The 17,811-nt window shown below is 57.7% G+C and overlaps 2 protein-coding genes across 3 annotated transcripts in view; one reads left to right on the top strand and one right to left on the bottom strand.

Moving 5' to 3' along the window:
• The window catches only part of SERGEF (secretion regulating guanine nucleotide exchange factor), a 237,165-nt gene extending 224,886 nt beyond the window's left edge, over nt 1-12,279 (top strand). For both annotated transcript variants that reach the window (XM_067749711.1, XM_067749716.1), the window contains one exon: nt 12,233-12,279. In XM_067749711.1, coding sequence (XP_067605812.1) covers nt 12,233-12,264 — 32 coding nt within the window. In that variant the 3' untranslated portion in view covers nt 12,265-12,279. The remainder of the gene's footprint in view (nt 1-12,232) is intronic.
• KCNC1 (potassium voltage-gated channel subfamily C member 1) overlaps nt 1-17,811 on the bottom strand; it is a 45,779-nt gene that overhangs the window by 1,577 nt on the left and 26,391 nt on the right. Inside the window, exons 2-3 of the mRNA XM_067749706.1 lie at nt 8,905-9,838; nt 1,801-1,989 (exon numbers count right to left, since the gene is read on the bottom strand). Coding sequence (XP_067605807.1) covers nt 1,801-1,989; nt 8,905-9,838 — 1,123 coding nt within the window. The remainder of the gene's footprint in view (nt 1-1,800; nt 1,990-8,904; nt 9,839-17,811) is intronic.

Here is a 17,811-nt window from a genome sequence, read left to right on the forward strand (position 1 = left end):
TCTTTCTCTCCCTCCTGGGGGAACGGGTTAAGCTCCTAACTCTTCTCTACCCTGCACATGGCTTACGGCCTGGAATCATCCTGAGAAAAGCAAGTCCTCGGCGGCCGTCATGACTCCATGAGAGCGGGGCCGGGTTGATGCTGGTGGGGCACGTCACCCTTGGTACCTCTGTGGGACTGCGGAGTGGGTACCACCTGTGGACAGTGGTTGCCACTGGACTCCCTGGCCACTACAGGCTGCTTCTGTCCCACACAGCCTGGGCTTCTGGAAGCCCAGTAAAGAGTCTCTCCTGTCTGCTCTTTTAGGCCACACAGATTAATCCAACATTCAAGATGAAGGAGACAGGCAGCCCACGAGACCTTACCGGGCAGAGCACAGCCACTGGGAATGGTCTACCTGCCATCCCCTGAAACCCCCTGGGCTGCCCAGTTCCTGGCTTTCTAGAGCCTCCACTTGGGAAAAAGCCAGTTGTGAAGGGGAGCATCAGGCCTATCCATGGAAGGCCAAGGATGGGGCCCGCCCCCGGGGCCAGCAGCCCCCTTGCCATGCAGCACCATGCGGGGGGTGGTATGCCGCACTGGGGTCCGAGGGACCTCCAGGCCGGGCAAGGAAGCAGGGACCAGCCTGGATCAGGTGAGCACACTAAGCATCAGTGACCAGAAGGACTTCCCCCGTCTCCCTGTGGGCTGCCTCTCCTCTTCTGGGTTTGCTCTTTATTTTGAGTTCTATGCTTTCTCCTTGCATATTGTTGAACCATTTCAAATACTGGAGCAGTTGTGAATGGCCACCGGCTACACCAACTGTTGCTCTAAAAAACCAACTATCTGGCCCAGCCTGCTCACCCCGGTCAGCATGCACCCCGTGTGAGCCTGTGAGCTGCTTCCCAACATGCATGAGCCGCCCAGCCAGTCTGCTGTGCCGAGGATGGCTTCCTCTGCCTTCCAGGCCCTGGCCAATGCCTGGAGCATGGAGCTAAGGTGCGCTGGGCCCCCACCCCAAGCCTCTCCGCAGCCCATGCTCAAGCGCTAGTGGAAGCCTTTTCCCCAGGGGGTCAGCCTAAGATAAGGGTCCGATCCAAGGAGACTTTGAGCAGAGACCGCCACGGGGCTCAGCCTTCACCAACCACAAGGGGGCGCTGACCACACCCAGGGCCATGGCTGATGGGCGCTGGGGACAGAAGGGGTTGCTCAGAGTCCTCCGTAACCACCTTCTCTTGGCAAGTTCTCTGTCTGCCACTAGCAGTATTCTGACTGGCACATACCTTACCTCTGCAAGGACACTGGCCTCACCTCCAAGCCCTGAAGCTACCTTTCTCTTCATGCCTCCCCTCCCACTGGTCTGTGGATTCTCTTTAAAGGATGCCACTTTCAGAACATGGATCTTGGTTGGCTAAGCCCACAGGGTCCTGGTCAGACCAGGCCCACCCCGTCGCCCGCCTCAACCACGGGACAGGGGAGATCACTTTACTTTTGGGGCCTGACCTGCCATCTGCCAGAGCAGCCTGGGGGAGTTGAGGCTCCTCCCACATCCCCGGGTACCCCTCTGCCTTGGGGGCTGTAGTTGTCCAGCCTGTCCCCAAGTCCCTTCCTACCCCTCAGCTCAGTTCCAACCCACAGCTGCCTGGACCTCCGGTTCTCTCCGCCAGCCTGCCATCCCACTTACAACATTGGGACTCAGACCTCCGGGGGCCGACCCTGGGGCTCCTTGCCCCCCTCAGTGTGCCTGCTGGCCCCTCAGCGCCCCTTGCCCGCCGCCCCGCCCACCCATCTGCAGGGGTGCCAGGCAGCCTCCTCTACATACCCTTTCTCACTCCTCCACCAGGTGGGCACGCGTACTCCCCGGTTGATAAGAGGAAGCAGGGTCCGTATCTCTCGCGGGTGCCCGAGCGCGTAAAGGGCAGGCCCTCATCGGGAGTGAGGGCCTGGTCTATGTGGGGGCAGTCTTCGTTCGCCAGCGCGGCCTTCGCCACCTCCCCATTCAGTTTGGAATCTTCAAACATATAAGCAGAAGCTATTGAGACACTGAAAACTGTTTAGTGGGGGAGGGGGGGGGAACAGGCCAGAAGTAGGGCATCGGCAAAGGGCAGCCGGTAACTGAGGATGGAAAAGCGAGCAGGCCATGGAGGGAGGCACAAGGCTGGGGGTCCCCGGCTCATTCAGGCAGCCCTTGGGCTGCCCACAGTGCTGGGGAGGAGGGTTCCTGGGTTTGCTCAAAGTTTGCAAAAAGATGAGTTGGTGATGGGCCCAGCAAGCGCAGTGCTGGGGGCCGGGCCCCAGGTCCAAGGCGGGGCCAATGAGACAGGATGGTGTGGATGCAGTCATGGGTAGAGGGCCAGACACAGAGCTCAGGGAGAAGACAGACAGACACGCAGAAACACTCCTGTTCAGAGAGGCAGCCTTTTCTGACCCCTCCGCTGCCAACCAGAGCCCTGCTGCCTCCCGTCCACATCCAAGCCGGCTGCTCAGGCATCCCTGGCCCTATCCAGACCCTGTCGATCGGCTCTACACCAGGCCCCATTTGGATCCCCTCTGGTCACTCGCTTCACACTGTCCCCCTCCACGCCCTATCTGATCACTCAATCCCCCCATATGGACCCAATCTGGTCACTCTGTATGCTCCATCCCCCGTACAGACTAGGCCTGGTCACACAGTCTCCTGGTCCCCCATGCAGACCCAGTATGACCACTCAATCTGCTCCATCCCCACACAGACTTAAGCTGGTCACTCAGTCCACTCTGATCGCCACACAGACCAAGCCAGTGTCTTCCACCCCGCTCTGCCCCAAGCAGTCCTAGTCAGCTTGCACAGGCGCAACAGGAATGTAGGCATGAGGCAGTGACAGCGGCCAGGATTTGGGAGGGGCTCCCATTCCTCTGTCTCCTCTCGGCAGCATCCCCCGCAAAGCAGAGCAAATGGATGTGTAAAGACAACAGTGGCTGATGGACTCGGGTGGGAAAGACGAGCCTTGGCCTCTGCAGTAGCCTGAGAAGGAACCTGGGAGGAAGTTTGGGGCACATCTGGTGAGGGTGAAGCGTGGCCAGAGCAGGGAGCTCTCCCTCTCCCAAGTCCAGGAGCAGCGCCGTGACAGCCTCTGGAGCTGGCAGAGGTAGCTCCGTTGGCCTCTGTCCCCGCCCATCACTCTCGGGGACTGAGCCTGCCCCACGCTCTCTGCTCTCTAAGCAGACTCTCCTGGCCAAGGTGGCGCCGACTCGGTCTCCAGGGTGGGCACTGTGGTTTCCTCAAATACTTCCTCTAGGGTGACAGCCTCAAGGGAAGACAGACCCCACAGGGGCGTGACCACACGGGGAGGCCCTCTGAAAGACTAAAGAGGGGCAAAAAGCTGGAGACAGTCTCCACCCGATTTGACCCTCTTCCATGACCCTGTTCACATCATGTAACTACACGCAGAAGTGATCCTTCTCCGTGTGCACACACTCAGCGTGCCCGCGGGTGGGATCACGGCCCTTGTACATACCATGTCACTACAAAGAGGCAGGCAGTCAAAAGAGAAATGGACCAATCAGGTTTATTCGTAAAGCAAATCCAAAAAAAAAAAAAATCCCATCATAATTTTGGAACTTAAAAAAAAAGTCTGTCGTACAAGATGGCAAAGCATTTCACGTACAGTGCGTTTCTTGACAAATCCCAGGGGCTTCACTCCCCAATTTACTCTGAACCAGAAAGGCCAGTTACCAAGGTAACTCTGATACCACGTGACTGGGGCTGGGGCCTCTCTGGGGTCTGGGGGCTGCCTAGCACTTGGGATGTGTCTGAGGGCACACACGTGTGCGCACAGACAAGCCCGGTTCTGCCTCCCAGTCTGGCTGGTCCCGTCTTCCCTCCCAAGGGTCTCTGGGGAGAGGGCAGGGAAGTTTAAGGGAGGAGGTTGTAGATGAGGGGGCAGAAGTTGGGGCCCACAGTACCCTGCACACAGTTTCCTCAAGGGGAAAACAGCGAGTCCTACCAGGCAGCGTCTCCGTCTGGGAGGGGAGCCAGGACTTGCTGTCTCTCTACTGGCTATCGTCTGTCAGTGGAGGTATCTATAGCCTGCAGGGCTTACCCAGGGGTGGGTCAGAGGTAGGTGGTGGAGCCTGAGACCCCTCATCGGACTCTGCCCCCCAACACTGTGCCCCTGGGGCAGCCAGCTCCCACAGCATTTAGAGGACCCAGAGTTGAGGCTGGTTTCCTGTAGGGGTCCGGCCAGGGGGCAGCCATCAGGGATCCCTGGGTGGATGTGAACTGGACACCTTCCCTCCCTGGAGCCTGCTTCTTCTCCCAACCATGGCCTTTGAGAAGGGGCTGTGCCTGAGGGCTGGTGGGGGGGGGAGTGTTTATGTCCCTCTCTGTGAAGGAGCCAGGCTCCCTGGGCTGCTGGCTAATCTGCAGTTCGGTGATCTCTCAGAAACTGGGAACATTCTCCCTTCCCAACTCCAGAGGGGGGCTGGAAGAGAGACCACCCAAGGGGGGCCAGCTCTCCAAACCTGGGAAAGCCATGGAAAAGACCAGAGGTGCCAGCCCATCCAAGACTCCCCACCCTCCTGCCCCCACCCCGTCCTTTAGATGAGATGGCCACCAGGGCCCTCGGCTCCCAGCTGCTCCCCAGGAGGCTGGGAGCCCTGCGTCCCCTGGCCCAGGGCCCCTTGGCCCCCACTAGACCCGAGGGCCTGTGATGATGAAATGGCAGCATGGGCAGCATCTCACGAAGATGGTTTCCAGGCTTTGAAATGGGCTGAGAGATGAGCGTCCGCGAGAGGGTCATTTTTTTTTAAACTTTGGAGCAAGGAGAACCCGATGTCCGGCCCTGAGCCAGCACGCTGGCTTCTGTGCCCTGGTCTCCAGGCACCGCCGAGGTACTTACTGTTCACACCAGCAGCAGGCGCGCCAGGGGCGCACGCAGGGCTGGGGCGGGGTGGGAGGGGTGGCTGGGAATTTCCTCGGGTTTAGCCCCGAGGGGGCTGCCCAGCCTGGGGCTCGGGGAAAAAGTCCCAGGCTAACTGGGGACAGTCTGTGAGAGACACGAGCAGAGTACAATCACGAGAACCGGCACAAGTCATGCAACAAAACGAGGAGAGAGAGAGAGAAACATGATTAGTGGAGAGAGAGAAAGAGAGAGCATGTGAACAACACAGAAAAGAACACCCAGGCCTGGCCCTCAGAGCCCCTCATTTCTCCGCTCCTTCCCCCTTCGCCTGCCTGGGGGCCATACCGACCCCACTCAGGGCTCCCGCTGCCCACCCTGGTCCTGCCTCCGAGCAGAAACTCGGTCAGCCCGCTTGGAGGGGCCCTGCCCACACCCTTCCTGGTCACTGTGGTCCCAATCCCCGCCACCTCCCCTGCCCTGGGGGCTACACCACTCCTGGCCCAGGAGGGGAGGGGTGGAGGGCTGGGGCCAGGGGCGCTTTAGACTCAGGGCAGAACCCAGAGGCTGCAGTGGTAGCTCCCAGGGGGCCCAGGCAGGGGCTTTTCGGGACCTCACTGCTGCTCTATGTGCTCATGGGCAGGAAGGGGGACCTGGCCACCACCCATCCCCCGTGCCAGCCCCCTCGCTGCTCACCTATGGTGGGATCCTGCAGCCCCAGACGCAGCACCCCAGAGGACCAACCCACATCACAGAAGCAGGGATGGACGAGACACATGTGAATGCACATGGCAGGACAGAGGGAGCACTCCGAACTGCCCAGAGGAGGTGGTCTGGGCCCCCGACTGCAGATGGGGGAGGGACCCCTCTTCTGGGAGAGGAGCAGCTTCTCCTGGGCTGTCAGTCCTAGGCAGTCCCTGACCATAGGGGCGCCCTCCTGGCATTCCCCCGTGAGGCCCTCCAACCCCTGCCAAGACGAATCCCCCGAACACTGACGCCATGCCAGCCATGGTACAGAGGAGACCAGATCATCCCTCACAGACACACAGACCTGAGGTTTCAGGAGAGACCAAGAGGTGGAGGTGAGGGGAGGGTGCTGCTGACATGACTGGGATGGCTTGCCTGAGTCCCAGGGATCTAGCCCTGGAGGTAGGGGGTGCCCTTAGAGCCCAGCACGTTGCACTTGGCCCCAACCCAGGTTCTAAAAGTGGAATTGGTGAAGCCCAGCCCTCACTGAGGCCACTTGACTGCCCTTGGGTGTGGAATGAGACTGGAAAGGCCCGGGGGGGCTGCATCTCACCTCTCCATTCCTGCAGGGTCCGGTCTCCCCCACATTTGCCTTCCTCACCTCTTGCCTCCCCCACACTCACTCACCGACTCACCCAAACCCCACGCCCATCTAGGACCATAGCTGCAAGCAGGAAAGGAGGCAAATGGGAAGGGAATCAGGGGTGCCGGGTTGAGGAGACACCCCCTAAGGCCCACACACCCTCTTGGTGATAACCTGGGTCTCACACACCAGCTTTCAGAGGGAGGAGTGTTCTGGTGAGGTATGCGGCTCAGAGGGGTCTGGGATCTCAAGACAGCACCCTCCGGAGCGTGAGAACTCGGAAAGGGGGCGGGGCAGAGTTTGGGGATGGGAGGGAGAAAGGTAGGTGGAGTTGGGCATCTGGGCTCCAGAGGGCAGGCTCGGAAGGGCCCCAAGTACCTCCTCAGCCATAGAGACCGTGCGAGCCAGGACACTCTGGATCCCTGAGACCTGGGGCTGCAGCGAGGAGGTTCCCAGGAGCAGGGCTGCCATGGCTACGGGGCCCAGGGCCTCCAACAGGAGTGCACAGGCTTTCCAGGCCTGCTGCGGCACGGCAAGAGGGCTTGTGTCCTGTGACTGGCCAGTGTACCTGCCAGCACACACACATCTGCACTCCGCGTGTGTGTGCATGTGCATGCATGTGTAGGTGTGTGTGCATGTATGTATGTATGTGTGTGCGTGCATGCACGCCCTCAGCACATGGAGAACACTGGCATTGTCTGGGAGTACTGAAGAATTTGCGCCTGACTGGAGTGAATCAGGGATCCTTGACAGGTGGGCCTGGGGCACCTATATTTGAGGCACCGATCCCGAAAGATTCAGCGTTGGGAGGGTGTGGAAGAGGGCCAAGGAGCGCCATGGTGATGCCACTCAGGCTGAGCTCTTCCTGCTGGGGTCTGGAGTGAAGCTGGGGGGCTAGGCCCACCCAGACCCTCCCCTAGGGCCCCAGGAATTTTCCTTGCCATGATGGCGGCTCCTGAGGTCGAACAGAAGGGCTACAGCTAACCCAGAGCAGGAGGGGGGGCAGGGGCTTTCCTCGGCCCGTGCCTGCCTTGCTAAGCAGGAGCCACACCTTGGCTGGGGAGTCCAGCCCGCCCCCGACGCCAGGTCCCCCTGTTCCAGCCTCTGAGACCCCTGCCCAGTCCCTGGCCCAGCCCAGAACACTAGCCACGTTCCTCTCAGGTGCCTACAGCAATCCCAGGGAGTGGGGAGGGGTACGGGGCCAGGCGAAGGGGCTGGAAAGTTCCCACGGACAGAGAAGTGGGCCTTGGGGGTACTGCTCTGGGCAGCGTAGCTGTGGGATGAAGCCAGATCAGGAGTAGGATGGGGGTGGGGGCCATCGGGGGAGAGTCAATCACCCACTGGGGGAGGCCACCCAGGCCAGGCGGCACTTGCTCCTCTAGGGCTGAGCTAGCCTACAGCCCCCCTGCCTGCCCTGGGCACACGGGTGTCTTCTGTAGACTAAACGCCACCTATCACTGACTCAGCCTTCCTCGCCCCGGCACTCCTTCTTAGCTTGGTGTTGTCATTCTTCTCTGGGTCGTTCATTGCCTTCAAATCCCTGTGTCCACAGAATAAGTCGATGGTATTCCATGGGTAGAGGTAGACTATGGGCTTTATATCTTCGGACCAGAGCCCCATGATCAACTTTATGTGCTATGTGCAGGTTCTCATAAAACTGAGATAGTCCCATAACGAACCACTAGCCATGGAATATTAGAATATATCCCACGGTGACTAGTATTGTTTCATGGCCCCCCTCCCCCCCTCCCTGACCCCCACTGAATTCATGGGAAAGTGGTCGTACACTGGTTGGGATGTCATGTATTGCTGCTGCAGTCCCTACCGCCGGAAACGGGGAGAACTCTGGGTGGGAGGTTGTTTGCTGGTCTGTAGCGCTTTCATCTAAGCTGCCGGGTGGTGGCCCCCTCTAGTCCTTCGCTCACCAGCCGCTCCCATCAGAAGGCCACCGGAAACTCCCACTTGACCATCAACCCAAACAGACAACGTGAAAGCTAGAGTCACTCCAACAGGTTCCTAAAGATAAACGCTAAACTCTAGAGTGGTGGTGGAAGATGAGTTGGTTCCGCATGCTGTGGGGTAAGTAAGCTTGTTACGTACGGAGGGCAAGAGGCGTCTCCCAGGACGCGCCTGGAGCTAGGCAGCCGGCATCAGAGCAGGAATGCTACTCAGCTATGGAGACAGGCTCTGGTGGGGGGGAGAATCCTTGCTGCTGCCTTTGCAGGGACCCTCCTGCCAGATCCCATGCACCATCTGTGCCACACACGCACGGCCTGAAGGGAGCCGTGTGAAGACCAAATCAGCAGCTGTCTGGCATTTCCGAATCACACCCGCCCCCGCCCTGCCCCGACACTGGGTCAGTGGCCTGAGTCAGCGACTCATGCTCCACTCCTGCCCACCAAGCAGCAGAGCCCCCGGGGCTCCTGCCAAGAGAGTCCTCAGCAACCTCGCGGGCCATGTCATCTCTTCAGAACCCCACGAGACCAGCATGTTAACCTCCTTACCGGGGGCCACCAGTGAGGTTCTAGCAGGCTCTTGCCTCGTGAATTCGGCTGCCCAGCATCTCCCTGGGCCCCCAGACTCCACACCTCGAGATTGAGCGCAGGGTCCAGGGTCACCCATGGAACTAAGGAAGCAGTCTGACTGAATCTGGAATCATCGCTACAGGGGGCGGAGGTGAAAGGTCAGATCGACATGCCTCTAAGAGGTTTCCTACCTGCTCTGTTAATTTCTAAAATTTCTTCCTGGGCCAGCGGGCATGTGTCACTCTGAGTACTGTGGTGTGGAGAGTTTACGACAGATTTACAATAATTGGGAGATCCCAGCTGCGGTGGCCGCGGAATATGCTTCTTTTTTTTCTTTGGTAGTTTCTGCTTAGCCATGGCTAAGGAGTAATACATCCCGAAATTGTTCACAATGACGGGCACGGGCATGGCGATGGTCAGCACGCCCGCCAGCGCACACAGCGCTCCCACCAACATGCCGGACCACGTCTGCGGGTACATGTCTCCGTAGCCCAGCGTCGTCATGGTGACCACGGCCCACCAGAAGCCAATGGGGATGTTCTTAAAGTGGGTGTGCTCACTGGCACTGGGGTCATTGGGCTGCGCCCCTATCCTCTCGGCATAGTAGATCATGGTGGCGAAAATCAGGACGCCCAGAGCCAGGAAGATGATGAGCAGTAAGAACTCATTGGTACTGGCGCGGAGAGTGTGGCCCAGGACACGCAGGCCCACGAAGTGGCGGGTCAGCTTGAAGATGCGCAGGATACGCACGAAGCGGACGACACGCAGGAAGCCCAGCACGTCCTTGGCCGCCTTAGAGGACAGGCCGCTCAGGCCCACCTCCAGGTAGAAGGGCAGGATGGCCACAAAGTCAATGATGTTGAGCGAGTTCTTGATGAACTCCACCTTGTTGGGGCAGAAGACCACACGCATGAGGAACTCGAAGGTGAACCAGACCACGCAGACGCCCTCGATGTAGGTGAGGAAGGCCTCTGTCTCCGCTTCCCGGTAGTAGCGCACTTGCGTGCCGTTCCGAACGTTCTCGATCTCTGTCTTGTTCACGATGGGGTTGAAGCGCTCGTGGGTCTCCAGGCAGAAGGTGGTGATGGAGACCAGGATGAAGAAGAGGGAGGCAAAGGCCACATACTGTGGAGGAGAAACACACAGTGTCAGAGGGGAGGCCCTCCCCCCAGAGCAAAGAGACCCCGGGTGCCTCTGGGCTGGGTCCAGTCAGGGGCTGGGCTGCGGAAGATGCCTACAGGACGCCCCTCCTGACACAGGCCAGGCTGACAGGCCACCTTTCCCTCTTCAGAGCACGGAGCATGGGGTTAGGAGGCTCGGGGGTTAAGAGGCTGTGGCAGAGATTGCTCTGTTTTCACAAATGCCTTTCCTTTCCTCCTGGATGCACGGCTAGACCATATCTCCCAGCCTCCCTCGGGGCTGGGTGCGGTCACGTGACTGTGCTCAGGCCAGCGGACAGTGCACAAAAGGGTGTGCACTAAGGCCGGGCCTGGCTCACAAAACCTTCTTGCTCAACCTTCCGTGCCTTCTTTCTTCCCCCAACTTCCAGTCAAATGCTGAAGCCCTAGGAAGCCAGCAGGGCCACCAGAAGGAAGCAGCCTGGGTCCCTGAAAAGAAAGACAGCCACTAAATACATGGGTGGGAAATAAACTTCTACTGTCTTAAGACACTGTGATCTGGAGGTGATTTACTAAAGCATTTACTCCCCCCCACGCCAACTAATAAAAGTGACCTAGGTGGCGGAGGCAGAGGTTGGCAAAGAAAGGAGAAGGGGGAGCTATGGTGGAGGCAGGCCCCTCAGAGGCCACATCTCCCACCTTTCTTTCGTCCCTACGCTAGTCTATTCACTCTCTTTTTCACGGATCTGTACCTCATTCATGTGGTCTCTTCATGTTCTATCCTATGTGGAATTGCAAAAGATATATCTGCCCCAGGGCCTTGGACACCTCTTTTACCCACTTCTCTCTATCATCCCAGGAACTCACACCACCATCCTGGAAGGGAGTTCCCCATCTTGGAGATATTGAAATAGAGGCTAAGTGGTCATTTGTCAGAGATAGTGTGTTGGAGGTTCAGGCATCAGGAGGAGAATTGGACCAGGGGTCCTCAAAGGCACCATAAACCATAGGGTCTGCTTCTCTCCTACTGCTGCCTGCCAGCCCCAGGGTAGGGATGTGGGTGGGAGGGAAGAAGAAGCTGCTGGGGCGCTAGCCTTTCCAAACATATGTGGGCACTTGCTCCTTTCAGACCCCCTCCCTGGTGAGAAGGAAATGGCCAGGATAACCCAGCCTGTCCAGAACCACCTGCTCTGGCCCTGAGCCCCTTGAGAAAGGTTCCGAAGACTCTTTGGTTTGGCTTGGTGGCCCCAGCTGATGACCCCCTGGGCTTCTCTGGCCCCCAGCAGACATGGGTACCCGAGGAAAGAGAGTCAAGCAGCTATCTGAGTTTCAAAGCCTCCTACTCAGACTGAATTCCAGGCAAGGGCGCTTCTTACAGCCTCCAGTGGAGGTCCCTGGAACACTAACCCCTGGCCAGGGGTTCTCCTCCAGAGGCCCAGCTGATCATGTTCCCACTGCTCCCCTCTCCTCTGGACTCCCCTTCGCCCAGCCTGTCAAGACAGACCATGGTCAGTGCAAGGCCCTCTCCCTGGAGGCAGCTCTGGGCTATAGTCTAGAATGGGTGGCAAGTTCATTCTCCAGAGCTGCCTTCATAGAAAACTTCAAGGAGTGCCAAGGCCCCACCCTGTATCTGCCACAAGAGGCAGCCATGCTGCTTCTAGCAATTTCTTTAGTTTGTACTGATGCACCTCCCCACCCGGTGGTGGCCCTGTCTGGGCTGACCATGGCCATGGGACCTGGCACCCAACCTGGCACAGATCCAGAAAACAAGAACTACGTAGACCTTCCAAGACACATTTCGGGTTGGGGGAAGGGGAGAGAAAAGGGGAAGAGACAAAGTCAGCATCAGCATTTTAGAATGTCAGAGTAAGAGCAGCCTTTAGAGATTATCTGGTCCAAGACACTACATGCTACAGATGGGAAGTCTGGGGCCCAGAAACAGGAAGTGATCTGCCCAAGCCACTCATTATGGCATGCTAATACTCCTGCTGGTTTAGAGCATCGTGCAGTCTTCAGAACCTTTGTCCTAGATAGACTACTATCAAGTGTGACCCCTATGCATCCTTCCATCCATCCATCCATCCATCCTTCTTCCCTTTCCTCCTTCCTTCCTTTCTCCCTCCCTTCCACCCACTCATCTTTCCTTCCTTCTATCCTCTCTCCCTCCTTTTTATCCACACATCCATTCATCCTTCTTTCCTCCCTCCCTCTATTCCTTCCTTTCTTTGTTCCTCCCTCCCTCCTCTCCCTCTGCTTCCATCCATCATGCATTCATTCATTCATTCATCCCTTCCTCCTTCTCTTTTTTCTTCTTTCCTTCCTTCCTTCCTTCCTTCCTTCTTTCCACCTACCCATCCATCCATCCATCCATCCATCCTTTCTTCCTTCCATTCCTCACCAGGCACAGGTTATGCCCAGCACAGAGTGGAATAAGACCTCAGCCCAACCCCCAGGGAGGCCCCTGGACAGCTGAAGGTAAAGGACACACACAGAGACAAGTACAATGCAGTGGACTGAAAAGGTGAGCCCCCTCAGCCCTGTGATGCAGGTGGGGTTTGGACAAGGTGAGGCAGGGACTTAAGCCAGGTCTTCTGACTCCAGAAACAGCTCTTTAAGGATCCAGATAGTGCTGACCTGGGACACCACAGAGGTAGACCAGGAAAGCAAAGTGGAAGCAACTGGAAGAGGTCACCAGCTCTGATCCAGGTTTATCCAGCTCCAGCGCTCTTTCCATCACCAGTTGTCAAAGCTCTTGGAGCTAAGAACACATCCCCAAATGCTGGGTATTTGGCCCTAGATTCCCTCTGGAGGGCCCCATCTTAGAGCTTGGAATTCACAGCCCAGGTTCCCAAGGGGGTGGGTCACATTGCTCCCCTGGCCTTTTTGAGAGAGGGGAGGAAGAGACACACTGTGAGTGTCTAAGGGATGCCAAGAGGCAGGGTCCGCTGTGCCCCTGGGCTCCTGATCCTGGCCAGTGGTGGAAGGCAGGAGGCACTGCCCCTCCCCCTGCCCCATCAGCCATGGCATCTGCTTCCCCAACCATCCCACAGCTATCCTCCTCTGTCCCCTCGACTCACGTGGGACTCTCTCTCAATGGGGCCACTGCCATCAAAGCCAGCATGTTGTAGGCTTCAATCTCGGCCACGCCCAGTACAGTACAGCCTCCACCCAGCTACCAGAGGGGGCAACTGTTGGAATCCCAGCTCTCTGCCCGCCACCTGGCCATGCTGCCCACAGAGAGAAGCCCTGACTCCTCAGCCTGGCACATGAGGCTCCCTGTGCCCTGGCCTCATCGACTTCCCAGGGTCCCCTCCCTGCTGCACCCAACATTCTTGCCACATGCAGCTGTCTGCTATATCTGACCGCCCCCCACCGCATCTCCATGTCTTTGCACTGCTGTTCCTGCCTCCAGGGTGCTCCTGCCGATCTCCGTATGGAAAAACCCATCCGTCCATCGGTGCCCCACTAAGTAGCCCTTCTCCCGGGACACCTTTCCCGGTGAGACTTCCTCTTGGCAGCTGGAGCCCTGAGGAGGCAGCAAATGCAGGGACCACCCCTCCCCAACAAGGAATGTCTAAATCCCCCTCCAGGGAGGCAGTGAGCCTGTCTCCGACTCATCCTCGTTAGTGCTCGCGGAGTCTCACGGGAACAGCTCAGAGAGGGCACTGATGTCCCCGGAGCCTGCTCCCTCCCTCCCAGGTGCCCCCAAAGGCCCTCAGAGCTCTCGTCCCATTTGCTCCTCTCACAGGACAGGTTCTGATGGGAAAACTGAGGCCCAGAAAGAGGTCAGGTCTTCTAAAATTAGGGTAGACAAAATCCTTGGTTCTCAGCCAGCAATGGCCATCCCGTCTAGATTCTTTCCCCTCTGGGCCCCAGTGACCGAGGAGTGGGGCTGGGGGGAGGGCAGCAGCAACCAGGCCTAGAGCCAGACACCAGGACTTCTTCCCCAGGGGAGCGGGGGAGGTGGTAGCCAGGCCTCCTACCCGGCCTGGGCCTCCTGGGTGCCTTCCTGGACTCTGCGGCCCGTGCACCTGTTCCTTTGTCACAGGCAGGGCCCCAGCAACATCCGGGTCCAAGTGGGCCCTTAGGGGGGCTGTGAAGGAAGGTGCCCCTGGCTTGCTCAGACTACCACAGTCTCCTAAGCCTAGTAACTAGGAGGTCAGCCCCAGCGCATCAAAGCCAAAGCAAGAGCCCGCAGCCAGGTGAGTCCCCAGCGCCCTCCTGTCCATCCTCAGGGAAGCTGAGCCAGGAAGGAGAAAGGAGAAGCTGTCAGGGCTGAGGACCTACTGTGCGCCTTTAATCCTCCCACAGACCTGGTGAGACAGGGGGTCGTACCCCATTGCGCCAAAAAGGAAACCCAAGTACAGAGAGGTTCAGGGACTAAACCAAGGTTTAAGGCGGGTGATGAAGCTGAGGCTTGAACGCAAGTGGATCTGGCTCCATCATCTAAGCTCTGTCCACACCAGAGGTACCAGAGCCCTCGGGGGCTGACAACACAGCTCTGCGCGATGGGGAGCCCTAATTATACGTGCACGGCTCCATCTTGGAGGGTGGCACCCACAGCTTGGACTCCCTGAGGGCAGGTTATGTCTGTCCCCAGTGACGGACAGAGCCAGGGTACTTGGATCCACAGGCTGGAGCCCAGGCACACCTGAAATGGTCTTGGGCCTCATTGCCCAGGGCTTGCTAGCACCTGGGGCCACGGCAGCCCCAGGGCCGGGGAGGCTGCCCCGTTCTGCTCAGGGAGGCAATGCCGACAGCAGCCCTGGATGGCTCGGCCTGCATGCCTACCTGGCCCACCTCTTGGCAAGACCCAGAGAGGGCAGGCTGAGAGATGACTGCAGCTTGTTCGGGGAGCTCAGCCAGAGGGAGGGGGTGGGTGCACGGGCACGGGGATGGGGAGTTCCCGAGATCAGCTGACGCTGACAGGGAGGGAACCTCTGCCTGGCAGGCCCAGATAGCAAGCCTTGGAAGCCGTTTCTGCAGTCACCCTGGGCTGTCACTCTCAGGACTGTAGGGGCTGCACCCCATGTGAGCTGTCTGCCTTCCAATCCCCAGTCACCCAGAGGACAGTCACCCACAGACATGAACAGCTACCTGGAGCACACGCCTCACTTGTTACCTAAGTACCCACCCTGTGGTGCATGACCGCACATACACAGAAGACACAGGGACGCATGGATCGTACTGAAACATATCACTGCCCACCAAGCGTGAGCACCCAGGCGCTGTACCACGAGGCGCGCAGCCCCATACCTCCCCCTCGCAGCCTGTGCGTATGCACTTGGAGCACAAGGACGGTCACCACACCGCGCACCTCCTACAAACACCCCAGACCCCAGGCATTGCCACACAGCTGGCCCCTCCCCTGCCCACCTCGCCCCTGCTGGGTGGGACTGACTCGGTGTCTGTCTCTCCCGCAGGACGGCAGCCCCAGCTTGTCTCGCCTCAGCCTCCTCAGCCTTCCCTGATGCCCTCACCTGTCTCCCTGCCCAGACAGTGCCAGCTCCTGGATCAGGCATCTCTACACCTGCCTGTCACCCACCGGCTTCCTGATTTGCTGCCACCTACCAGACCCCGTCCCCTTCCCTCAGCCCACCACAGCAGCAGCGCCCCACACCCAGGGCCCAGGCCAGCTGGGAGGCCAGCCCTCCTGGGCCTCTAGTCTAATGGGGGCACAAAGGGAGCTTTGCCCAGCAGCCCAGGGCCAATTGTCACCCAGCCTGGCCACACCTCAGAGGCCACCCTGTGAAATTGCAAGACAACGCAGGCAAGATAGCCTGATAATGCAGCATAAACCCAAACTGGTAGTGCTGGCTTTTCTTTCTTTCTTTCTTTTTTTTTTCTCCAGAATCACAAACTGTGAGAGACCCACCAATTGTGTTCTAGAAAGAGGTAGCCATGGCAACAGAGCGAAGCATCCCATTTCTATGGTAACCGGGGTGGTGAGACTGTTGGCTGTAAAGTCAGACAAACCTACTAACGATCTGTTGACTTAAGAAGATATTTTATAAATCACCAAGTTATTTTTGTCATAACCCCACCCCTGAAACCATAAATCAGAAAGGCAATTTACTATCTATTAAAATGACCAATATGTGCTATGACTTTCATTGTAAATTATTGATGCCACAGTCATCTTTAGAAAATTGTGCTTGTCTTTTGGAACTGTTCAGGGGTTCACCGTGGGGATCTGTGTTCTTGCAGTTTGGCGTTCCAGGAGCAAGGCGATGGCTGTAATGTGGTGCAGGGACCAACGTTCTGGTCCAGCAGCTCACTCGCTGCGTGACCTCGGCAGGCCACTTCCCCTCTCTGGGCCTCAGTTTCGTCATTGGTACACTGAGGGCTGGACTTGGTCCCTTCTGAGGATTCTGAGACCGGCTGAGGCTGTAGGCAATGGGGCTAATCAGGGGAGCCCTGGCTCACGTCCAGGCCCCAAGCCCCTAGAGGCTTCAGGTCAGTTTTTCTGCCTAATTAAGTCTGCCCAGCGGGGGTGTACAGCGTTTGAGTTAATCCATGCAGAGTCAGTGATGCAGAGCAGGAGGGATGGCCAATTGGCCTAAATAAATTGTCAGTCCAGTTGAGTTTGGAAACTGAATTAGACTCGTCTGGACTTCCTTGGGCTGGGCATGCCCAGAGTATGCTGTGCTGGCTGAGCACATCATAGCTTATGGGGGGGCAGGAGGGGTCTTTGGGGTGCAGTCCCATTTTGGTCTGTTAATAAATGCCTCCGCATGAACCCCCAGAGGCCTGGCTGTGTCCTGAGCAATCTGTCCAGCATCCGGGTCTCCACCCCATTCCTTCGCACTAATCGTCCCCTTTTGGCACGCAGCTCAGGGAGCAGCAGGTGGGAGGTGCTTCCCATGGTGTGGAGGGCGTGAGCGGGAGTGTGTGAAAGTGTGTGCCGAGAACATGCCGTGTAGAAGGTCTGTGTGCTGGGAGGGGAGTGTGGGGGAGGGGGGGGTGTGTAAATGTGGAGTAGCTGTGTACATGGTGAAGGTGTGTCACCTGTTTATGTCACCTGACTCTAGGCATGTGCCAGAGGCTCATGTAAGTGGTCACTGTGTGTGATGTATGTGGTTCATATAGGTGGTAGAAGTGTGTGTGTGTGCATAAGGACATGCATGGGGTGTGATGTGTGTATAAGGACATGCATGGGGTGTGATGTGTGTGTGTATAAGGACATGCGTGGGGTGTGATGTGTGTGTGTATAAGGACATGCGTGGGGTGTGATGTGTGTGTATAAGGACATGCGTGGGGTGTGATGTGCATAAGGACATGCATGGGGTGTGATGTGTGTGTATAAGGACATGCGTGGGGTGTGATGTGTGTGTATAAGGACATGCGTGGGGTGTGATGTGTGTATAAGGACATGCATGGGGTGTGATGTGTGCATAAGGACATGCATGGGGTGTGATGTGTGTGTGTATAAGGACATGCGTGGGGTGTGATGTGTGTGTGTATAAGGACATGCGTGGGGTGTGATGTGTGTGTATAAGGACATGCGTGGGGTGTGATGTGCATAAGGACATGCGTGGGGTGTGATGTGTGTGTATAAGGACATGCGTGGGGTGTGATGTGTGTATAAGGACATGCGTGGGGTGTGATGTGTGTGTGTATAAGGACATGCGTGGGGTGTGATGTGTGTATAAGGACATGCATGGGGTGTGATGTGTGTGTGTATAAGGACATGCGTGGGGTGTGATGTGTGTGTATAAGGACATGCGTGGGGTGTGATGTGTGTATAAGGACATGCATGGGGTGTGATGTGTGCATAAGGACATGCATGGGGTGTGATGTGTGTATAAGGACATGCATGGGGTGTGATGTGTGTGTGTATAAGGACATGCGTGGGGTGTGATGTGTGTGTGTATAAGGACATGCGTGGGGTGTGATGTGTGTATAAGGACATGCATGGGGTGTGATGTGTGTGTGTATAAGGACATGCGTGGGGTGTGATGTGTGTGTATAAGGACATGC

Source organism: Pseudorca crassidens, chromosome 9, assembly GCF_039906515.1.
Source record: "Pseudorca crassidens isolate mPseCra1 chromosome 9, mPseCra1.hap1, whole genome shotgun sequence".
NCBI lineage: Eukaryota > Metazoa > Chordata > Mammalia > Artiodactyla > Delphinidae > Pseudorca > Pseudorca crassidens.